Source organism: Schistocerca nitens, chromosome 3, assembly GCF_023898315.1.
Source record: "Schistocerca nitens isolate TAMUIC-IGC-003100 chromosome 3, iqSchNite1.1, whole genome shotgun sequence".
In the NCBI taxonomy this organism is placed as follows: Eukaryota; Metazoa; Arthropoda; class Insecta; order Orthoptera; family Acrididae; genus Schistocerca; species Schistocerca nitens.
Window position 1 is genome coordinate 663,414,623 of NC_064616.1, and position 25,630 is coordinate 663,440,252.

General features: G+C 43.8%; 1 protein-coding gene across 3 annotated transcripts in view; it reads left to right on the top strand.

Annotated features, from left to right (window-relative positions):
- Positions 1 to 25,630, top strand: part of LOC126249700 (spindle assembly abnormal protein 6 homolog) — a 256,468-nt gene that overhangs the window by 74,393 nt on the left and 156,445 nt on the right. For all 3 annotated transcript variants that reach the window (XM_049951376.1, XM_049951377.1, XM_049951378.1), the window contains 2 exons: positions 13,692 to 13,877; positions 16,149 to 16,306. In XM_049951376.1, the coding sequence (XP_049807333.1) occupies positions 13,692 to 13,877; positions 16,149 to 16,306 (344 nt within the window). The remainder of the gene's footprint in view (positions 1 to 13,691; positions 13,878 to 16,148; positions 16,307 to 25,630) is intronic.

Genomic DNA, 25,630 nt, shown 5'->3' on the forward strand with positions numbered 1-25,630 from the left:
ACCAAGGACCTCTCGCTCCGCAACTGCTCACACTAACCACGGGACCACGGCGCTCCTGACTTCATACCGTCGTTGAAGTTGCCTATCTTGCGCATGGACTACTCAGTATGTATATTTTGCTTATTTTTTTCATAGTTCCACACAACTTCTTCCTGTTTTCTCGATTGATCTGTGTTCAGTTTTTCAAGGCCTATCCACTGTGCCAACTTATAACCAAATCTGAGGGGGGGTGCGATGGGGAGGTTTCCTTGTAAGCCGTGTGTCATGCAGTTCTGTCGGCGGCGTACTGTTCATCCGGAACCAGAACTTTACCTTCATGACAATCCACTCACTGTAGTAGAGACATATCGATTCGTAGGACTGGTTTTCAGTGCCCGATTGACTTGGCTACCTCACCTTCGTCAGCTTAAGCGGAAGTGCTGGCAGCACCTCAATGCCTTCCGCTGCCTGAGCAACACCAACTGGGGCGCAGATCACTCTGCTCTGCTGCAGCTCTACGAAGCCCTTGTTCAATCCCGCCTTGACTATGGGAATCTGGTTTATGGTTCGGCGGTGCCCTCAGCATTGCGTGTACTCAAACCAGTACCCCACTGCGGTGTTCGCCTAGCGATGGGAGCTTTTAGAACGAGTCCGATGACCAATATCCTGGTGGAGGCCAGAGTCCCTCCATTGCAGATCCAATGTGCACAACTGCTCGTCAGTTATATTGCACACATTCGTAGTTCTCCTGAGCATCCAAATTACTGTCTCCGTTTTCCACCCGCGGCAGTTCATCTCCCACATTGGCGGCGCAGGTCAGAACTAACGATTGCGGTTCGCATGCGATCCCTTCTGTCTGGCATTCGGGAGGGCGATGGTTCAATCCCGCGTCCGGCCATCCTGATTTAGGTTTTCTATGATTTCCCTTCATCGCTCCAGGCAAATGCCGGGATGGTTCCTTTGAAAGGGCATGGCCAACTTCCTTCCCTAATCCGATGAGACCAATGACCTCGCTGTCTGGTCTCCTCCCCCAAACAAACAAACCAACCAACCTTCTGTCTGAACTGGAGTCCTTCCCTTTACCACCTCCCATCCAGGTCTGTCTGCATACACTTCCATGGTGTACACCTAGGCCGCAGATTCATCTGGACCTTTCGCATGACCCTAAGGACTCAGTTACTCCTGCTGCTCTCCACTGTCACTCCCTCTTGATTCTTGACGTGTTCCAGGGCTCTAAAGTGATTTACACCAAAGGCTTGATGGCTGATGGTAGTGTTGGCTTCACCTACGTCCACAGAGGCCATTTTGAACAGCATTACTTGCCCGATGGCTGCAGTGTATTAACTGCAGAGCTAGTGGCCATCTCTCGTTCACTTCAGTATATCCGTTCATGCCCCGGGGAATCGTTTCTTCTGTGTACTGACTCCTTGAGGAGCCTACAAGCTATCGACCAGTCCTACTCTCGCAATCGTTTGGTAGCGTCCATCCAGGAGTCCATCTATGCCCTGGACTGGTCCCGTCTTTCACTGGTGTTTGTGTGGACCTTGGGACATGTCAGCTTCCCAGGCAACAAACTTGCCGACAATCTGGCCAAACAGGTTCAGAGATGCCCATCTCCAGAAGCGGTTTCCATGTAGCCTGACCTGCATTCTGACTTACGCCATAAGGTTTTTCGGCTTTGGGATACGGAATGGCATAACAGTACATACAAAAAACTGTGTGTCATTAAGGAGACTACAAATGTCTGGAAGACTTCCGTACGGGCCTCTCGCAGGGAATCAGTTATCCTCTGCCAGCTCCGCATTGGCCACGCTTGGGTGACCCACGGTTACCTCCTGCGCCGTGAAGACACGCATGAGTGTTGGTGTGGTGCCGGGTTGATAGTGGCTCATGTTCTGGTGCACTGTCCCTCTTTGACTGCCCAGCGACGAAATCTTGGGTTATCGGACTCTTTGCTGCTAATTTTATCTGACAATGCCTCATTGGCTGATTTAGTTTTATCTTGTATTCGGGAGAGTTGGTTTTATCATTTGATCTAAGTTTTAGCGCATGTCCTTCGTCCCTTTGTGTCCTCCACTCTAGTGCTTCTAGGGTGGAGGTTTTAATGTGTTGCAGAGTGGATGGTCAGCCAGCCATGGTAATCTGCTTTGTTGTTTTAATCTCTTCGTCCCATTTCTTGTGTTTCTGTGGTTTTTTTGTCCCCTTTTGTCAATTTACATTTTTGTTGCCTTTCATCGTTCATGTGATTTTTCCTTTCATTCCATTTTGAGTTGTCAGTCTCGTTTGTTTTATTCTCACACTTGTGGAATTGTTTTATTCAGAACATGGGACTGATGACCTCGTAGTTTGGTCCCTTTCCCCCCTTTTAATCCAACCAACCAAGAACTCCCTTGCCCAATATGCTTAATGTCTTGCGAGGGTCATAACAGGCAGGAACTAACTCCCAAATCTAGTTCACAAACAGGTTCACTGTGCCACATCCTCACACACCCTTAATCCTTCCAGCACTGCCAAGAATCAACCACAAAGGAGCACCCCTTTGTCACTCATTGTCACCTTGGACTGCAACAGCTGAACCGTATTCTTTGCCTGATGTTTGATTATCTATCATCATGCTCCGAAATGAGTTGTATACTACCAAAGAGCCTTCTCACGCCTCCTAAAGCGGTGTTCCTTCTCCCATCCAATGTACTCAACATCTTAGTTCATTCCTATGCCACTCCCACCCCCACCCCTTGCTGCAAGTATCATACCCTTGTTGAAGACCCAGGTGCAAGACCTACCCAATCCACCCACCCACCCACCCAGAAGTTCCTACTCCAGTTGTGTCACAGGCTTGTCCTACCCCATCAGAGGCAGGGCCACCTCGGAAAGCAGCTATGTTGTACATAAATTCTACTGCAATCACTGGACAGCTTTTTATGTTGGTATGACAACCAACCAGCTGTCCATCAGAATGAATGGCCACCACCACCACCACCACCATACTGTGGCCAAGAACAAAGTTGACCATGTGGTTGAAAATCGTGCAGCTGAGCGCATCCTGTTAGATTTACACAGTTGCTTCACAATCTGGGCCACCTGGTCATTCCTGCCACTACCAGCTCTTTTGAACAACACAGATCAGTGTTAGCCTTGCAACATATCCTTCATTAACATAATCCTTCTGGCCTCAGTCTGCATTACCCCACTGTCCCCACACCCTCCATCTTTCTCTGTCCTGTAATGCCCTACCCATTCACATCTCCATGTCACCTTCATCTTGAGTTACTCCCCACCATCTTTGATACCTATGCTTCACATGCCTAGTCCGTGCACCTGCCACCACTCTCTTTGATTCTTAGCCAGCAAACAGGCTGCCTCCCTCAAAGCCTCTAAGTACCTACTCTCAACACCTCTTCTGCCCACACTGGACGTCGGGAGGACGATGGTTCAATCCCACGTCTGGCCATCCTGATTTAGGTTTTCCGTGATTTCCCTAAATCGATCCAGGCAAATACTGGGATGGTTCATTTGAAAGGGCACGGCCAATTTCCTTCCCCGTCCTTCCCTAATCCGATGAGACCGATGACCTTGCTGTTTAGTCTCTTCCCCCAAACAACCCAATCCAACTCTTTTGCCTCCTGCCTTTCTATCCTCTACACATCCCTCCCTTTACAACCCCACCACCCCACCCCCATCCACCTGCGGAACTGCAATCGTGTGGCATTGTGCATCCAGCTGGCATCACATAGGGGCACAGACTGTGTGTGTGTGTGTGTGTGTGTGTGTGTGTGTGTGATGGGGGGGTGGGGGGACAGGCAAACGAAAGTTGAAGAAGCACGTTAAACTGCCAAAACTCAATAAGGATCCTGGGCCTGATAATGGATCTTTCAAATTTTATATACAATTTGTAAGTGTATTATCTTCTTCTTGACCATAATATGCAACAAATATCATGAGCAGAGCAAGATACATAGAAAGGAAGCAGACCTAATTTACAAAAATTGCCATCCTGCATGTAGCAGAGTACTAGACAAAATTTGAAGTTCAAGCAGTATGTCTTGCTTGTAAGAAAACAATTGTGTCTTCATGGAAATGTGCATAAATTCTGAAGACATTGAGTGTGAAAATCACAACTTACGCTCTTCTCAAGTGGTATCCTTAGTGTCACGGATACAGAAAAGTAGACTGATTTAGAATTTGCAGACTTCTAAAGAAAATATGTCCCTTTAGGGCAGCTAACCAGGTTTGTGACTGGGTTGGAAACTTTATCAGACAGTTTGTGACACATTATCACTGGCAGAGAGTAATTTACAGATATGTTGTTGTTGTTGTGGTCTTCAGTCCTGAGACTGGTTTGATGCAGCTCTCCGTGCTACTCTATCCTGTGCAAGCTTCTTCATCTCCCAGTACCTACTGCAACCTACATCCTTCTGAATCTGCTTAGTGTATTGATCTCTTGGTCTCCCTCTATGATTTTTACCCTCCACGCTGCCCTCCAATGCTAAATTTGTGATCCCTTGATGCCTCTAAACATGTCCTACCAACCGATCCCTTCTTCTAGTCAAGTTGTGCCACAAAATTCTCTTCTCCCCAATCCTATTCAATACCTCCTCATTAGTTACGTGATCTACCCACCTTATCTTCAGCATTCTTCTGTAGCACCACATTTCATAAGCTTCTATTCTCTTCTTGTCCAAACTGGTTATCGTCCATGTTTCACTTCCATACATGGCTACACTCCATACAAATACCTTCAGAAACTACTTCCTGACACTTAAATCTATACTCGATGTTAACAAATTTCTCTTCGTCAGAAACAATTCCCTTGCCATTGCCAGACTACATTTTATATCCTCTCTACTTCGACCATCATCAGTTATTTTGCTCCCTAAATAGCAAAACTCCTTTACTACTTTAAGTGTCTCATTTCCTAATCTAATCCCTTCAGCATCACCCGATTTAATTTGACTACATTCCATTATCCTCGTTTTGCTTTTGTTGATGTTCATCTTATATCCTCCTTTCAAGACACTGTCCATTCCGTTCAACTGCTCTTCCAAGTCCTTTGCTGTCTCTGACAGAATTACAATGTCATCGGCAAACCTCATAGTTTTTACTTCTTCTCCATGAATTTTAATACCTACTCTGAATTTTTCTTTTGTTTCCTTTACTGCTTGCTCAATATACAGATTGAATAACATCGGGGAGAGGCTACAACCCTGTCTCACTCCTTTTCCAACCACTGCTTCCCTTTCATGCCCCTCGACTCTTATAACTGCCATCTGGTTTCTGTACAAATTGTAAATAGCCTTTCGCTCCCTGTATTTTACCCCTGCCACCTTCAGAATTTGAAAGAGAGTATTCCAGTTAACATTGTCAAAAGCTTTCTCTAAGTCTACAAATGCTAGAAACGTAGGTTTGCCTTTTCTTAATCTTTCTTCTAAGATAAGTCGTAAGGTTAGTATTGCCTCACGTGTTCCAACATTTCTATGGAATCCAAACTGATCTTCCCCGAGGTCCGCTTCTACCAGCTTTCCATTCGTCTGTAAAGAATTCGCGTTAGTATTTTGCAGCTGTGACTTATTAAACTGATAGTTCGGTAATTTTCACGTCTGTCAACACCTGCTTTCTTTGGGATTGGAATTATTATATTCTTCTTGAAGTCTGAGGGTATTTCGCCTGTCTCATACGTCTTGCTCACCAGATGGTAGAGTTATGTCATGACTGGCTCTCCCAAGGCCGTCAGTAGTTCTAATGGAATGTTGTCTACTCCCGGGGCCTTGTTTCGACTCAGGTCTTTCAGTGGTCTTTCAGTGCTCTGTCAAACTCTTCACGCAGTATCTTATCTCCCATTTCATCTTCATCTACATCCTCTTCCATTTCCATAATATTGTCCTCAAGTACATCGCCCTTGTATAAACCCTCTATATACTCCTTCCACCTTTCTGCCTTCCCTTCTTTGCTTAGAACTGGGTTTCCATCTGAGCTCTTGATATTCATACAAGTGGTTCTCTTCTCTCCAAAGGTCTCTTTAATTTTCCTGTAGGCAGTATCTATCTTACCCCTAGTGAGACAAGCCTCTACATCCTTACATTTGTCCTCTAGCCATCCCTGCTTAGCCATTTTGCACTTCCTGTCGATCTCATTTTTGAGACGTTTGTATTCCTTTTTGCCTGCTTCATTTACTGCATTTTTATATTTTCTCCTTTCATCAATTAAATTCAATATTTCTTCTGTTACCCAAGGATTTCTATTAGCCCTCGTCTTTTTACCTACTTGATTCTCTGCTGCCTTCACTACTTCATCCCTCAGAGCTACCCATTCTTCTTCTACTGTATTTCTTTCCCCCATTCCTGTCAGTTGTTCCCTTATGCTCTCCCTGAAACTCTGTACAACCTCTGGTTCTTTCAGTTTATCCAGGTCCCATCTCCTTAAATTCCCACCTTTTTGCAGTTTCTTCAGTTTCAATCTGCAGTTCATAACCAATAGATTGTGGTCAGAATCCACATCTGCCCCTGGAAATGTCTTACAATTTAAAACCTGGTTCCTAAATCTCTGTCCCCCCCTGCGGGTTCGGGGGTTAGAATAGGCCCACGGTATTCCTGCCTGTCGTAAGAGGCGACTAAAAGGAGTCTCAAATGTTTCGGCCTTATATGATGGTCCCCTCTCGGGTTTGACCTCCATCTTTCTAAATTATTCCGAAGAGCGAGCCAATTGGGGAAGGGCGCCTTACATGGTGCACTGTATCCGTCGTGCAATTAGACCTTTAGCCGGCTTTCTCGTCATTGCAATGGTGTCCCGCTCGTTTTCGATCTCTTGGGCGATTACCACGCTGCACTCTGCAGTGTTTCTTTTATCTGCGACGACGACCTAGGACAGTTTTGCACCTAAGATCCAGCACGGTAGCCAGTCCGTTGTGGTGGGGCCGCCATGTACCCTCTTGGTTGTAGCCCCCCTGACAACACAGGGATCGCTCTACTGATGCCTGCGCCGTAACCTCCCCACGTATGCCAAGGAGTAGATGCCCATCTCCCTGGGGCATTGGGACTCCCGGCAATGGCCATCCTGCCAGGTGGCCTTTGCTGTGGCTGGGTGGCGCCCATGGGGAGGGCCCTTGGTCGGAGTAGGTGGCATCAGGGCGGATGACCCGCAATGAAGCGTGGTACATCATCTCTCGCTGGCGGCTAGCCGTCAGCAGTCTCTAAGCGTTCCAAAGCTCACTTTAAGGCTAATGTGTATGACCCCAAATCGTTCCCCTCCCTGGCCACACCATGGGAGGAACGAAAGGCTATGAATGAGAGCGACAGGTATTCGCCCCGGTATCTCGTCTGTACCAGAGCTGACGGAGAATCGTTTGTGTCTGTGAAGCCTCAGTTCTTTGTCGAACATTTAGAGGACAAGTTCGGGGAGGTGGAGGGCTTGTCCAAGATGCGGTCAGGGTCAGTCTTAATAAAAACGGCATCCTCTGCCCAGTCACGAGCCTTGCTCGCTTGTACGAAGTTGGGGGAGGTTTCTGTCACTATCACCCCCCATAAAAGCTTAAATATGGTTCAGGGAATTATTTTTCACCGCGATCTCCTTTTACAGTCCGATGACGAGCTGCGCGCCAACTTAGAGCGACGAGGTGTACATTTTGTCCGGCGTGTTCATCGGGGTCCGAGGGACAATCAGGTAGCTACCGGTGCCTTCATCTTGGCCTTCGAAGGTGATATCTTACCAGAGAAGGTCAAGGTGATGGTCTACTGGTGTGACGTCAAACCCTATATCCCTCCCCCGATGCGGTGCTTTAAGTGCTGGAAGTTCGGTCACATGTCCTCTCGCTGTACTTCTAGCCTCACATGTCGAGATTGTGGACGCCCATCTCATCCCGATACTCCATGTGCTCCGCCTCCCGTCTGTGTCAACTGTAGAGAGCCTCATTCCCCTTGCTCGCCGGACTGTAGTGTCTTACAGAAAGAACGCAAAATCATGGAATATAAGACCCTGGACCGACTGACTTACACTGAGGCTAAGCGGAAATTTGAATGGCTACATCCCGTGCGCATGATGTCATCTTATGCCTCCACTGTCACTCCTGCTCCAGCTCCTTCAGCTGCAAGATATACAGTCAGCTCTCAGAATCAGAGGACCTCACCTGCCCCCTTGACAGTGGGGGCCCCTTCTCTTGCTGTTGCCCCCACACCATCTACCTCGGGAGCAGCACCCACTAAACCATCGGGGACACCAGTCCCCCCTTCTCAGCCGGAGAAGCGTAAGTCTTCTTCGGCTTCTCTCGCTCGGCAGGGATCCCTTGGGTCACTCCCTTCCCAGGTTCCTACCAGCGGCACAGCAGACACCAGCCAGTGGCTGAAGCAGCCACAGGTTGCTGGTCGACGGGCTTCGCGTTCCACTTCGGTCCCAGAGACTGACTCCAATAAGCCCTCTCACCAATGGCAACCAAACGAAAAGCGAGAGAAAACGACTTTGAAGACCCGTAAGTCCAAGACACCTGCGGTGGCACCTACTCCACCGCTACATAAAAGCTCTGCATCTGAGGATGAGGTGGAGATCCTTGCGTCCGCTGAGGACCTCGATCTCGCCGATCCCTCAGACGCAATGGATAGCACTTGCACGGGTGCTCCATCAGATGCGGCAGGTGACCCAGCGTCGTAATCTGCCTTCCCAGTCCCGTCACGCCTTTCCCAGCCATGGACAACACCATCCTCCAGTGGAACTGCAGCGGTTTCTTCCACCATCTAGCTGAGCTCCGCCAACTTATCAGCCTTCACCCTTTCTTCTGCATTGCTCTCCAGGAAACTTGGTTTCCAGCAATGCGAACCCCCGCCCTCCGTGGCTATCGGGGTTATTATAAGAACCGAGCAGCTTATGAAAGGGTGTCTGGTGGCGTCTGCATATATGTCCTTCACACTCTGCACTGCGAGTCTGTCCCTCTCCTGACGCCTTTAGAGGCTGTCGCTGTACGCGTGTGGACGCCACAGGCTGTTACCGTCTGCAGTCTTTACATTCCACCGGATGGTGATGTCTCGCAGCATGTCCTGGCTGCACTGGTCGCCCAATTGCCGCCACCTTTCTTGCTATTGGGCGACTTCAACGCCCATAACCCTCTGTGGGGTGGGTCAGTGGCAACAGGTCGAGGCGCCATCGTTGAGCATTTATTGTCGCAGCTCGATCTCTCACTGTTAAATGATGGTGCCTTCACACACTTCAGTGTGGTGCATGGCACCTACTCCGCCATTGACCTTTCAATCTGTAGCCATAGCCTCTTACCGTCTGTCCAATGGAGTGTGCATGACGACCTGTATGGTAGTGACCACTTTCCGCTCTTTTTGTCACTACCACAGCGTCACTCTTCTGGGCGCCCTAGCAGATGGGCTATGAATAAGGCTGACTGGGACTTGTTCTCCTCCACTGCTGCTTTTGAGCCTCTCTCTACTGATGACATTGATACGGTGGTTCAACCGGTCACCACCGGCATCGTTACTGCCGCCGAATCTGCCATTCCCCGTTCTTCTGGGTCCCCTCGGCGGAAGGCTGTGCCTTGGTGGTCGCCTGAGATCGCTGAAGCGATTAAAGATCGCCGGCGGGTGCTCCAGCGTCACAAGCGACATCCCTCCATAGACCACCTTATCGCCTTCAAACGGCTGCGTGCGCGGGCCCGCCTCCTTATCCGCCAAGGCAAGAAGGAGTGCTGGGAGCGGTATGTGTCCACCATTGGCCTCCATGTCACTCCATCGCAGGTCTGGGCCAAGATGCGACGCGTCTACGGCTATCGGCCACCTGTCAGCGTCCCTGCGCTCTCACTGAATGGAGCAGTTTGTACTGACTCCGACATCATTGCAAATCGATTAGCAGAGCATTTTGCTATGAGTTCCGCTTCTGCGAATTACCCCCAGGCCTTCCGCTCCATTAAAGAGCGGATGGAACGTCGGAGCCTTTCGTTTCGCACCAACCACCCAGAATCTTACAATGCTCCATTTAGTGAGTGGGAATTTCGCAGTGCCCTCGCTGCTTGCCCTGATACCGCTCCTGGGCCAGATGGCATCCACTGTCAGATGCTGCAACACCTTTCCGTGGACTGTCAGCGGCACCTTCTCGATCTTTACAACCGTCTTTGGGTCGAGGGGGAGTTTCCGTCGCAATGGCGGGAAGGCATTGTCATCCCCGTTTTGAAACCTGGAAAGAACCCTCTGGAGGTGGACAGCTACCGCCCCATTAGCCTCACCAACGTTCTTTGCAAGTTGCTTGAACGGATGGTGAGCCGGCGCTTGAATTGGGTACTGGAGTCTCGGGGCCTTCTGGCTCCGTCTCAGGGTGGGTTCCGTAAAGGCCGCTCCGCCACCGACAATCTGGTGAGCCTGGAGTCGGCCATCCTTACTGCCTTTGCCCGCCGTCAGCACCTGGTCACTGTCTTTTTCGACATGCGGAAGGCGTACGATACGACATGGCGTCATCACATCCTTTCTACGCTTCATGGATGGGGTCTTCGGGGTCCTCTGCCGATTTTTATCCGCAATTTCCTGTCGTGTCGTACCTTCCGCGTGCAAGTCGCGGCCTCGTATAGTTCCTCCCACGTCCAGGAGAACGGTGTGCCACAGGGTTCTGTTTTAAGTGTCTGTCTGTTTTTAATAGCCATTAACGGGCTTGCTGCGGCCGTGGGAAATTCTGTCTCCGCTTCCCTGTATGCTGACGACTTCTGCCTTTACTACAGCTCTACTGGCATTGCAGCTGTTGAACGTCAGCTACAGGGCGCTATCTGTAAGGCGCAGTCTTGGGCTGTAGTGCATGGGTTTCAGTTTTCGGCAGCCAAGACCTGCGTTATGCATTTCTGCCGGCGACGTACTGTCCACCCGGAGCCGCAGCTTTCTCTTAACGGTGAACTTCTTTCAGTGGTGGAATCTCACAGGTTTTTGGGGGTGGTTTTCGATGCCCGGTTGACTTGGCTGCCTCATATCCGGCAGCTCAAACAGGCGTGTTGGCGGCATCTCAATGCACTGCGATGTTTGAGCCACACCCGCTGGGGCGCCGACCGCTCTACCCTGTTACGGCTCTACCAGGCGTTAATCCAGTCCCATATGGATTATGGGTGCCTGGCTTATGGCTCAGCATCCCCGTCTGCGTTGCGGGTGCTGGACCCAATTCTCCACAGCGGGATACGCCTTGCCACTGGTGCTTTCTGCACCAGCCCTGTGGACAGCATACTAGTGGAGGCAGGTGTCCCTCCACTGCGGTTACGACGCCAACACTTACTGGCTGCTTATGCTGCCCATGTTTTTAGCTTGCCCGGGCATCCAAATTACCGTGTCCTGTTCCCGCAGTCAGTCGTCCATCTGCCAGAACGTCGGCCCCGGTCGGGTTGTCCGATCGCCGTGCGCGTCAAGGAGCTTCTCTCCGGGCTTGGATTTTTCCCTGTTCCACCTCCTTTCCGGGCCACTTTGCGTACACCCCCATGGTGTGTTCCTCGCCCTTACCTTTGGCTCGACTTGGCACAGGGCCCGAAGGACTCAGTCCCTCCAGAGACCTTCCGCCGCCGCTTTTATTCCATCTTGACCACGTATCAGGGCTCTGGGATTGTTTACACTGACGGTTCGATGGTTGCTGGTCGTGTCGGTTATGCGCTCACTCTAGGGGACCATTCCGAACAACGTTCCTTGGCGGCTGGCTGCAGTGTTTACACTGCTGAGCTGGTCACCATCTTTTGAGCCCTAGAGTATCTCCGCTCCTGCTCAGGTGAGTCCTTCGTTATCTGTAGCGACTCCCTGAGCAGTTTACGGGCTCTCGACCAGTGTTTCCCTCGTTCCCGTCTGGTGATGGCTATCCAGGAGTCCCTGTCTACTCTTGACCGTTGCGGCCGCTCTGTGGTCTTTGTTTGGACCCCAGGCCATGTTGGGATACCCGGGAATGAGAATGTTGACCGTCTGGCGAAAGAGGCCACGAGTACATCATCTCTTGATGTTGGCCTCCCAGAGACTGATTTGCGGGCAGTCTTCCGCCGCAAAATTTTAGCGCTATGGGACGATGAATGGCGCGAACTGACGACGCGCAATAAACTCCGTGCTGTGAAGGAGACGACGGCTGTGTGGCGGTCATCCCTGCGAGCCACTCGCAGGGACTCAGTAGTTCTTTGCCGGCTCCGCATTGGCCACTCCCGGCTGACACACAGTTATTTACTGCGCCGGGAGGACCCTCCTCTATGTCGCTGTGGGGCGGCTTTGACGGTGGCCCACATTTTGATGGCCTGCCCCCTTTTAGCTGTGGTCAGGCAGACATTTGCACTGCCTGATACGCTCCCTGCCCTTTTAACAGACGACTCCGCAATGGCTGACTTAGTTTTACGTTTTATTCGGGCAGGGGGCTTTTATCATTTCATCTGAGTGTTTCTGTTTTATGTTATTGTTTTGTGTTGATTCTGGCCTTTGGCCTATGCTTTTAAACTGGTTTTTTAACGTGTTTCTAAGTGGTTGGCTTTTCCTTTTTTTATTTCTATGGTCGGCCAACCACCGTCACACTCTGTGTGGTTTTAGTTCGTTTTGTCTTGTCTTTGTCTCAGTTTCTCTTGTTCTGTATCGTCTGTGTACTATTCTGTTCCTCGTTTTTATTCTCTGTGGGTGTTCTTTTGGGACCGATGACCGTAGCAGTCTGGTCCCTTTGATCCCCCCAAACCAACCAACCAACCTAAATCTCTGTCTTACCATTATATAATCTATCTGATACCTTTTAGTATCTCCAGGATTCTTCCAGGTATACAACCTTCTTTTATGATTTACAGATAGTGAAGTAAAATCTAGTGTCTCCCAGGGCAGTGTAATAAGTTAATGACTTCATGTTATATGTTGATGTCATAACAGATAGTATAGTTGCAATCCTAGTATTTTCATAGACAACACAGTTATCTCCAAGGACATTCCAACCTGTAAAAAATTGTAAAAATTTATATCTCAACAACCTATCAGCCTCGTACAAAGACTGGCAATGAACCCTCAATGAAGAGAAATTTGTGAACCTTACAAAATGTAGTAGTAGTATGGCTTCATTTTACTGTAGAATTAATGGGTAACAGGAAGTATGTCATACCATACAAATGTAGAGATATGAAGTGGAATGATGACGTAGTAGGATCAGCTGTAAGTAAAGCATATAACAGGTCAAGATTCATTTGTAGGATATTAGGAAACTGCAGTTTGTCTACAAAACAGATTATATGCATAACATTGTACTGTTCTTACTTGATTTCTGCTCTAATGTAGGGACTCATCATATCTGAGAAGGTCTTTTATTTCTTTCTCATATGATAGTGTGATCTCTTTACACTATACGACAGCAAAGCCATTAAAAGTTGCATGATTTTCCATACTATCTATATTTCTCTGGCAAAAGGAACTCTTACACCTAAAGTTGTGAATCAGTTCTGGCATGGTGTATGTTAACTATTAATTGCTCATGCCTTTTTAATTTGTAAGCAAATATTTCTTAAATCTTCACATGGTTATATTGTGGTCGGTTGCTTTTTATTTTATTTACGTTTGTATCAGCATAAAATTTTTTGTTGTGGCCTGGAAACTTCTATTTTAGCATTACTTATCCTGCTATTAATCTATGGTACTTTAGTTCCTTCAATTTTTTACAATATCTACATTACATGTAGTTTCTTCTGCATTTAAGAATGATATACATGTGAAAATGTAACAGCAAGTGAAATTATGTTACTCTGTATTTGTCACTTGTTTTAGGAGGAAAGAAGAAAATTCATGCTCAAAATGGAAGACTATGACTCAAAAATATTGCAGTTTGAGGCTGAAATCATCCTACAGAAAGCAAAGACTGAAGAAATTATTCATGAATATGAGGAGAAGATGTCACAGATATCAGAGAACCATGCGAAAGACCTGGCTGCAGAAAGAGAGAGGACTCAACATGTAAGCCACTAAAACTGATGTACTGAAACAGTCCATGGGACTTTACTTTTTATTTAATGATTTAAGGTTTTTATCAATTTCCCAGTTTGCTTGAGTGGAACTGTCATTGGTGTGGATGTGTAGTCAGTTTCATTATAATAGTTGGTGGAGTTTGTCTTCCTGTTAATCTGTTGTTTTATTTTTCTCAAAGTATTAGGCTATGTTCACAATGTGTGCTTATCAGGGCCGGGATTGTATTCACCGGACTGGGCTGCACCTAGCCTGCTCAAAATGCCACCCTGGGTGTTCACACTGTGCACTGGGCCGGGAGGATGAAGAAGGGGAAAAATCAACTTCCCGATTTTCACACTTCAAAAGCTCATGGTGGTGTAGAAGACTACACCACATCGTTTTGTGAACTTGTTTTTTCCTTAAAAGTTTTACTTTCCTCGTGAAAACAGAAATGCTTACTTTTCATTTTGTGTGATTGTTTTGTAGTTCTGTAATGTTTCTCAATTGATTCTGAAAAAAATATACAGTTAAAAAATCTGATTTTTGTGCAGGTGTAGTGTAGCATCTTAGCTTCTTAATAAACCATTTACCTTTTAATAATTCATAACAGTCATTGCAAAATGACACTATTTGTCAACCATGTGCACTTGATGTGCAGATCTAGTGATGGAAAAAGTTTGATAGTGTGTAGCTTACGGCTAGATAAGTTTTAGAACATACATTACTGTGAGTGAAATATAGCTAAAAGTACAAAAAAGTTTTTGAATTGAAACTTCCTGGCAGATTAAAACTGTGTGCCGGACCGAGACTCGAACTCGGGACCTTTGCCTTCTGCAGGCAAGTGCTCTACCAACCTGAGCTACCCAAGCACGACTCACACCCCGTCCTCACAGCTTTACTTCTGCCAGTACCTTGTCTCCTACTTTCCAAACTTTACAGAAGCTCTCCTGCGAACCTTGCAGAACCAGCACTCCTGAACGAAAGGATATTGCAGACACATGGCTTAGCCACAGCCTGGGGGATGTTTCCAGAATGGCTAAGCCATGTCTCTGCACTAAACACAACCATAAATGGCAGAAATTTTTTTTATAGACCCACAACGCTAATGGAGATTTGAAGAGGTTCTGTATAGACAGAAACACTGCCAATCAAAGGTTGTTGACCGAACAAAAGAGATTGTTTCAGATACCTAGGTATGTGTTTCAACAGTCACAATGACATTAAATGAGAGATTGAATTGCAACTTATCACCCTTCCAAAAATTGCTTTGACACGAATCATTATGAAACAAAAATCTAGTGATGCACAAGATTCCACTTTCGTACATCTTAAAGAGAGCATTGAGAGGAAGATGTCAGACTCTAATTCCTCAGGCGAGGATAAGGCTAGTAAATCTGAGTAAGGAAGTGTAAAAGTATGTATACAAATTACCTGTTTCACGTAAAATGATTGTATTACTTTTGGCTTGATATTTGAAGCAGTGTGGGAACACAGCACAGAACATATGACTTAGCCAGGCTTTACACTATAGGATATGTGAAGTTTAAAAAGGAGGGTTAGTTATAAAAGGCAAATTTTATGCAATTTTTAAATTTGTATCTGCATATTTAGGAAAGTATTCCTTTCACATACTTCTCATATAAGAATGAATTCTATTTTGATTGCAATTGAGGTCATTTTTATATATATGGTGCACTATTGTTACTTACATGTTTACAGTGTGGCTGAGTTTCATTAATATCTAGCTGATTAGCATTAAATAACAGATTAATTCATTTAAAGTTATGCTAACGTGATATGTAATATTTTTTTATTGGAGACCAGGAGATATAATCAATGTAGTAGGAAACGTGTGAGCCAATAGTGCTGTGCAGAATACTCACTGAGGGCTGAGAAAACTGAAGAAGGTACTCTTGCATCAGTGAAATGTGTATTTAGGAAATTTAATTTCACATGATGTGTATCTTGAATATATCTGACTGACTTTATAGGAGACTTGCTTGCTAAAGCACATCAGCCATGCTTAAAGGAATAAATATTGTGGATAACTTCTTTGGCTGAGTAATACATTGTCTTTGCATATTATTGTGGAAACAGTAATTGTATTTGATAGTTTTAGATTACTGTGTTGTTACTAAAGTATAAAATCTATGATAATCTTTTTATGAAATTAAAGCAAAATATGAATCTTTTTATGAAATTAAAGCAAAGTATGTTTGGTTTGACTTCTTTCCTGTTGGTTGAAAGAAGTAAAGATGTGTCTTGTTTATTTCTTCAAAGTTACTTGCTGAGAGAGAGAAACAGTACCAGGGAGAATTAAATGTTAAAGATGAAGAGATGCAAACCAAGAAAATTTATTGGGAACGTCAAGTTAATGAAGGGTCTGCACTTCTGACCAAAGCACACACGCAGATTGGTTTGTTGGCAGTACATGAAAAGTGAGTAAAATTCATTTACAATGGTTAGCTATGTATTGTGATAAGATGATAATCAGTGGGTGGTGGTGATTAATGTGTAAGTATTTTCCAGTTTTAAGATGGATAAGCTGGCAATTTTGCATTTTGGAAGTGACAGCAAGATTCAGCAGTTTGTATTTAGTGAAGCAAAACTCAAAAAAATTTCTCTGGCAACAGCATCTAGAACAGTTAACCCACTCAAACTTTCCAGACTAATGTGGGGAGAAGAGGAGAAAAAGAACAAAACATTAAGCACAGACATAGGAGTAGGCTTCTGTGATCATTACCAAGTTCCATAAGTCGTCTTGGTATATGCCAATATTGTGGCTTAACAGTGTTCCTTTGTTGTGACTGGTGTTTCAGGTAGCCATCATTAGGACTATAATGTAATCTGCACTAGCAGTAGATTATAATGTAAGCTGCACCAGCAGTAGATGCTAAAGCAATTGAATGTTCCACTTCATGGCATGCAGACTTCTATTTCTGGTCAAAAATTTCATACAGCAGGAATTTCCATGTGGCCAATAGTGTATCTGAGATGTCCGTTACTTAGTATGTAACAAAGCATGCTCAAGAAAATAAACTTACATGTGAGGAATAACATGGCTATAAAAAACACAGTTACCAGAACGCACAAAAGTGGATATTTCAGCAATAGTGATTCTACAGGTCTTTGATATGAAAAATGTGTGATTTCCAGTTTTAACATTTTAGACATCTGATAAAGGAAACCTTAAGTCAAATAGCTCTCATCAGAAAATGCTATAGACAAAACCACTATTTTACCAAGCAAGGTGGCGCAGTGGTAAGACACTCTACTCGTATTTGGGAAAATAATGGTTCAAATCACTGTGACCATCCAAATTCCTTCTGTGGTTTCCCTAAATTGCTAAAGGCTAATTTCAGGATGGTTCCTTTGGTAAAGGATGCTGCTGGCTTCCTTCGTCATCAGTGGTACCTTAAACCTTAATCTTCCTTCCTCATTGACGGTGTGTTAAATCGTAAACTTACTTTCTTATAACCATTATATTAAAAGAAATAAGATGACCAAAAATTTGATTGCTTATACAGCAAATACTATTTGCGATATGGTCTGCATTTCAGCTTGAAGTATCAGTAAATATTTTCAAGAGCTATATGTTAGCAAAGTAACAGGATTATTGCAGCAAATGTATATTTTACTCTGTTGGTTTTATACAAATAGATATTTCCTATTTATCAGACGTCTATCAAGAAAACAAAAGTTGTGGACAGGAAGAATCAGCACACTTTTAGGATGTATGAAAAGTCAAAGGCGACACATATGTACCAAGAGCAATAGATATAGTCAGTGCCCACTGTAAACCTCAGCTGAATGAATGTGAATCTGTGAAGTTTTTTTCATTAGGAAGAATTACAGATGACTAACAGATTTGTGTGTGACTGGCAAGCACCCAAGATGTATCCTCATATCTCAACCAGTGTGAGTTATGCCTTAGAGGGGTTGTGCTGGTTACTGCATCGGACTCAATGGTCATGCTTATTCCACATTGATTATTCAGTACCTTGTGTAAAACCTGCCCTAAATGTGCTTCCAAATATCATAATATAATCTTTTTCTTCCAAAGCTAAATTCATCTGCACCTTGTTTTCAGATTTCAAGGCTGAAAGTGCTGCAGAAAGAAATCTGTCAAACCAATTTTAGGCCAAATATTCAAACTAGTTATTACTGAGGATGAGGTTGGTTTCAAATTTGAGAGCAGTGAATCATAAATACTTAAATTTTGTTATGCATAAATACTTAAATTTTATGGTGGTGATCTAAATAAGCACTGGGACACACTGATGGGTTAAATAAGGTGACAATACACCTGGTTATTCTGTTATTTCTTTTGACCATATTGTGAGGATTTGCCTACCAAACTAAATTAATGTGTTTAGTGGTTAACTGTGTGTGTTGGTCAAGCATTGAATCCTATTCAGACCACCCAGAACTTCTACACATCTTATTGAGACTTTCCAAACATCCAGGACACCATTCTCCACTTCCAATTGCCAGACGATATTCTTGATGGGTACTGTGAACCAAGATGCATGCAATCTCAATTGATCTGTTGGCAGTATTGTAGTCCCAAAAAGCTTGTAGATAACATGTTGTAACTCATTACACTAGCCCCTCTCACCTTTCCACCTTTCATGAAAGATTTCTGTGATCAGAATTTATGCCTAGTCTCATTTTCAGACTTATTATCTGGAAGCTATAGACAAAAAATATCGTTAATAAATCCAGCCATGAGACTTGAGAAGTTCTTAGTTATCTCTGTGAACAAGCCAATCCACAAAGAAAGAGGACAGTTTATTCTTGAAACAGATGCAGCAGTTTGTGGTGCTTTCAGCATACAACATTGCTTTTTATTTACTGCCAAGAGGTCAGGCCAAAAACTTTCTTAATATTTTAGGTGGTGGTGAACATGTCATGTGTACAATTTTGCATGGTGTTGAAACTGTTCCCAAAATTTACAAGAGAGAGAACACACACACACACACACACACACACACACATACATACACACATACACACACACACACACACACACACACACACACACACACCAAAATTGATGTTTCCTTCACAACTTGGGCTCTGTCCTTTCATTCAATTCCTTCTTTGTCATTTTGTACCACAACATGACTAAATGTACCCCCCCAGTTCGATTCAGTACATCTTTATTAGTTACTAGTGAACCCAGTAATGCTTCGCAATTGCGACATATGTTTGGGAATTGGGTATACATCCTAAACTCCTCCCTCCTTTTTCTGTGTCCATCTCATCATCCTCCCCCCCCCCCCCCTCTCTCTCTCTCTCTCTCTCTCTCTCTCTCTCTCTCTCTCTGTGCATTGCATCTCCCTCTCCCCCCCTCCCCCCCTCTGTTCATTTCCTCTTTCCTCCTCTCTGTTCTCTTCCTCCTCCCTCTGACCTTGAGCCTTGGTTATTGTTGTTGTGGACAAAATATTGATTGGGAATTGACACCTAAAAAGAATGGGTAAATTGTTCAGGATCATTTATATATGGGGTATAAGACACACCTCTCCAGCTGATGGATGTGTGAGGAAAGTAGCTTCAATGACAGTATTTCGCACAGTTTCTACTCTGTGAATAGGTAAGATTACAAAATTTTGGATCATTCAAATTCCATAGTAGTTATTATCAGCCATACATACAACTTTCCTATTTTCTGTAAAACCAATAGCAAGGAAGAAAATATAAAGCACATCGTTTTGTGTACAATTTTTGTATAAAAATATAAATAAGGAGAGAGAATGTCTTTTGGAGAAACAATTTGTCTAAGGGTTTACATGCCCTCCTGTCATAGTTGAAGCACTGTGAGAAAGAAGTCAAAACCGAGAAAGAAGTCAAAACCACTTATTTTCACAACCCAATATTTTCTTTCTTTCAGTTGGCTTTGCCAGAAGACCTATACAAAGTTGTTTAAAAATATAAATATATGCCTACTGATATATCTGTCCAAATGTATATTAGAGTATAGTGTAAAAATTTGAAGTAAATTGGTGAAGTACTTTTTGAGATTCTGGTAACAATATTAAATGTCGACTTGCGTTTGTATAGTAGAATAGATATCACACACACATGATGAATTCTTCTCGGGTTATCAGCCGAGTGGTGACGTCTTGTTGCAACGTTTCGATGAGTTTCGTACCCATCACCTTCTGGCCAGAAGATGATGGGTATGAAACTCATTGAAATGTTGCGACAAGACGATGCCACCACTAGGCTGATAACCCGAGAAGAATTCATCAGTGGAATATGCTGAGAAAGACTGCAATTGGATATATCACATAGACATGTCTAATCTTCAGCACTCATCTGTAGAACATTTCAAAAAATTACTTTCTTGTGTCTGCAGTGTTTATCATCCACATTTCTCTGCCGTATATGGCTACACTGCAGAGAAATAAATACCTTCAGTGAAGACTTCCTTGCACTTAAATTTATATTAGATGTTCACAATTTTCTCTTCTTAAGAAGCACCTTGATAACTAGTTCAAGTTTTCTTATATCCCCACTATTTTGGCTACCATGATTATTTTGCTCCCTATGTAGCAAAACTATTCTACTACTTTTAGTGTCTTATTACCTAATGTAATTATTTTTGGACTACCTGAGTAAATTAGACTAAACTCTATTACCCTTGTTTTACTTTTGTTGTTGGTCATTTTATAACATCTTTTCAAGACACAATGTATTCCTTTCAATTTGTGTTCGAAGTTCTTGGCTGTTTCTGACAGAATGACAGTGTTGCTGGCAAATATCAAAGTTTTAATCAAATGAGACTATAAGGTTCCAGAGACCTTTTCAAGTCTCCAACATCCATCATAGATGTTGGAGACTTGGAAAGGTCTCTGGAACCATTTAGTTTCATTGGATTAAAGCATCTGCACCCGGGACTCTGGCAGGATCCCCCATTATGTTTGATGCTCAGGAGCTATTCTAATACAGTCAGCGAACATCTACAATGCTGTTCGAGTTTAGGGGGAATACCAAATGGGCTGAGGTTTCAATGGCAATTTTGATTGAGGAGGGAGCCATGTTAGGATAGTCGGTGCAGTTGTGCAAACCCACGGTGGCAGGGTGGCCTAGTGGTTAGTGCATCTGCCTATTGAGCAGGACACCCGGATTCGAATCCCAGCCTTGGTACAAATTTTCTTTCACCACTTCAGTCTGTGTACATACATCAAAGTTTTTATTTTCTATCTGAACTTTAATTCCCTTTCCAAATTTCTTCTTGGCTTCTTGTACTGCTTGCTCATGCTACACATTGAATACCAGTGCTGATAAGCTAGAATCTTATCTTAATCTCTTTTCAAACTACTGCTTCCCTTTTGTGTCCTTAGACTTCAATAGCTGCAGCCTGATTCCTATACAGTCTGAAGATAACCTTTGCTTCCTTTATTTTGTACCTAAATACCTTCAGAATTTCAAAGACAGTATTCCAGTCAACATTATCAAAAGCATTTTCTAAGACTCTAAATGCTATAAACATTGCGTTGTCTTTCTTCATTGTACCTTCTAAGAGGAGTGTTCCAGGGCTGCTACCTCAGGTTCTATTGGCTCCCTTGAGCTAGGGACCATTCCTATGCCCAACAGAAGGATCGTCTTAGTATCACTACCCAACACTACAGGGTCAAAGTATGAATATTACACACTTCCACTTGCTACGGCAAATGGAGCAAATGAGTTGGTTCTTTTTGCATTTGATGTGGTCCATGATGTGCCTTAAGGGGCTTATGGAGGCATCATTAGTCCATTGGTGGTTCCTTAGAAAACGACAAAACAAGCATTTTGTTACCACTTTTTCCTAGCAAAAGTGAGCAATGGATTTCCAGATGGCTATGCACGGCAAATGGATGAAATTTTTACAATATGTGCCTAAGATCCCAATCTTGAACAGTGTTGATAATTTTTTTCATATCTTATCCATTTCTGAGATATAGAGGTTCAAAGTTACATTACATGTGTACATAAAATATGCGCATAAAATCCTGTGTGAAGCAAAATCTAAGTAATAAATAACTGCAGAAAATTTTTCAAATTTTAACTTTGTATTCTTTAGGCATTTATCTAGAAGTGTCATCCTCCCTTTTTCAAAAATCTTTATCCGTTATCAAGAAACACCCAGAAAACACAATTTTTGGGTACCAAAACTGAGCTGCAGATCTCAAGACCGCTATGTATAGCATATGGATGTAATTTTTACGATAGTTTCTAAGACTCCAACCTCAAACAACCTGGAAAATTTTCTTGATATCTTTGTCAGTTTCAGAGATACAGAGGTTCAAATTTACACTACTTGTACATTTAAAATACACATGTAAAATCTAGTGTGACGTGAAAACGTAGCTTATAAAGTGACTTAGCACAGAGAAATACTACGTAAAGTGTCTCGGTTATCATCAGAAAGGTTCCGTAAACCTAATGTAGTACTCAAGCACCTGAAAAATTTTTGTGCATGTAAAATCCGATCTAAGATGTAAAATTAGTTTTGCATTATTTCAAACTGTCAAAATTTCACTGACCCATAAAGTTATTTTTATATGAGTGACATGCATTGCTGTGGCAGTGAAGAGATGGCAACCAGCAGAAAAATGGTCCTATCTGAAAACAAAAAGGCTAATATGCTATAAAAATACTCTGAAAAGTGAGGTACCATCTGCCCCATTCTACCTTCCTCTGCACGTTTAACAATTTTCCCAAAAGTTTTGACATACAAATGTGTTTGAGCTTTTTTTTATGCAGAGTGAAGAGGAATGGGAAAGAGATGGAAAAGTAATAAATATTGAGAATGAAAACATGGTCCAGGTAGGCTGTATTCTTTTTATTATCTATTCGATGGCCTTTGGTCATTTTCAAGCATGTATCTTAAGCTTCCAGCTTCATTTTGCATTATGATATATCGTTGGGACGTGTGGACAGGAATACATCTTTATTCTGTGCGCATGTGGCACAAAAACAACAAACTATTGTAACCGTGTACAACAAAGTGTGGCTCTTGTGCCAAGTACACACAGAAGTCAGGTGTGTTCCTGTCCACATGTCCCAGTGACATATTATAACGTAAAATGAAGTTGGAAGCTTAAGATATGTGCTTAAAATGACCAGAGATTGAAATTGGCCAATCACATAGATAATAAAAAGAATACAGCCAACCTGGACCTCGTTTTCGTTCTCAAAACACATTGAGGCTGGGCACCCCCACCCATGAAAACACACAAAAATAAAATTGTACTAAATACTGGAGTATAGTAGACAGTGGTTGTAGTATAGAAAGAGCACAGGCAGTGAGAGAGAAAGAGAGGGACGCAGTGGCAGTGGAACATAGTTGACAGTGACAAATCAGTGCTAGGAAAAGATTAAACAAGACGGTGCCATTGGGAGAGGAATAAACAGCCTTGTGTAAAATTCTAAACCTATCTTTCAAAAACTCGTTTATGGTAGAGGACTGCAGCACCATTCCCCCTTTCAATTATCAAACAAACGAAAGGATCGCTGACATAGTGTTTCGGTATCTGGGATTGTAAAAGAATTAAGATCCTTAGACGCTAGGAAGGCATCTGGCCCAGACAGTATCCCCGTAAGATTTTATGTTGACTATGCTACAAATGTAGCGCCATTCTTATCCATCATATATCAGAGATAATTGGGACGGTGGAAAGTTCCACGGGATTGGAAGAAGGCCCACATCATGGCAATCTATAAGAAGGGTGTAGGAAATCAGATGCTCATAATTACTGGCCAATTTCACTGACATTAATTTGTTGTAGAATCATGGAATGTATTTTATGTTCAGACATAATGACCTTTGTAGACACTGAGATGCTCATCTGCAGAAAACAGCATGGTTTTAGGAAACAACGGTCATGAGAGACACAGCTGGCCCTCTTTGTTCATGATATATAACAGGTTCTAGATACCGGCTCCCAGGTTGATGCGATATTCCTTGACTTCAAAAGGCGTTAGACTCAGTTCCGCACTGTTGCTTGCTCCAAAAAGGTGCACACTTACGCTCTATCCGATGACATATGCTGTTGGATAGAAAGTTTTCTAACAGACAGCAGTGTGTCGTCCTGAATGGGGAGACTTCAACAGAAACAAGCGTAACATCAGGTGTGCCCCATGGCAGCATAATAGGTCCGCTGCTTTTTACGATTTACATAAATGATCTGGTTGAGGTTATTGATGGTGGCATTAGACTGTTTGCCGATGATGCTGTAGTCTACAGGAAAGTAGTATCACATGCAAGTTGTGAACAAATCAGCGAGGATTTGCAGAAAATAAATGCGTGGTTTAATGACTGGCAGTTATCTCTCAATATTAGTAAGTGTAACCTACTGCGTATAACAAAGCAAAAATCCCCATTGATGTACGAGTACAGAATAAATGCCTAGTCTTTATAAGCGGTAACATCTGTCAAGTATCTGGGTGTGACTATTCAAAATGATCTCAAATCCAACGATCAGATTACACAAGTAATGGGTAAGGCGAACTCTAGATTGCGGTTTATTAGTAGAATCCTGAAGCAATGCAGTCCTTCAACATAGGAAATTGCTTACAATACTTTAGTTTGTCCAGTCTAGAGTATTGTTCGTCTGTATGGGACCCTTACCAGTTGGGTCTGATTCAATAGATTGAGAAGGTCCAAAGAAGAGCGGCAAGATTTTTGACTGGTACATTTAGCTATCGTGAGAGCGTTACAAATCTCATAAAAGTTTGAAGTGGGACACACTTGCAGATAGACGACGCACTAAATGGAAGGGGCTGCTCACTAAACTGCAAAATCCAGTCTTCGCTGAGGATGTAGAGCATATATTATTACCGCCAACTTTCATATCGCGCAATGAGCGTCATTCAAAGATAAGGGAAATTAGAGCTCATTAGAGGCATTCAGACAGTCGTTTCTCCCTCGTGCGATCCGCAGGTGGAGCAGAGGGGGGGAAATATGACTTTGGCTCAAATAGTGCCCTCTGCCACACACCGCGTGGTGGCTAGCGGAGTATATATGTAGATGTAGAAGATATCTGTTAGGTAAAGTGCCATGTCCGCTGCATGAGGAAGTCTGTAACTACCTGCTGAAAATCCGTGTTCAACAGGAATTGTCTGCACTTCGAGGCATTTTATAAGGGGGCCAAAGGCGTGATAATTAAATGGAGAGAGGTCAGGAGTGGTAGTGTCTCCCTCTTGAGTTGGTGTAATGGACGAGTCTGGCCTCCCAATTTGACCGGTTGTCATGTTTTGAATAGTGACGAGTGCAGGACGTGGTACACCATTCCACGATGATGGTTTTGACAGACTTGCTGCCACACACACATTCTCCATTCTCTGATGGATGTCTAAAAGTGTTTGTTATTTGGCAGCCAAGAAAAGACTAACAGCATGTTGGTTCTGTTTGGACACATTTGGTAATAACATCTCCATAGTTCACATTTCCACCTTTACTGCATGCACGTTGGAAAGACATAAATACTACAATAATGCCTTACCTAAGTGTGGGTGCTTATGTATCAGCATCAGACCACAGATTTATGTAGATTCTGTTCATATGTGTTTTTTGTGTTAGTGTTATTAGTAACTCATACCTGCATTCCATGTAATGTTAATACATTTTGCGGAAAGTAAACATCAATCACCAGCTTGATCTTCGCTGGCAGATATATAAAGGAGGCAATTGCATGAACACAATCTGGCAACCTACCTTCCATCGCACTTCTACCCACACTTCATCCCCCCCCCCCCTCCCCCAATCCCCTCGG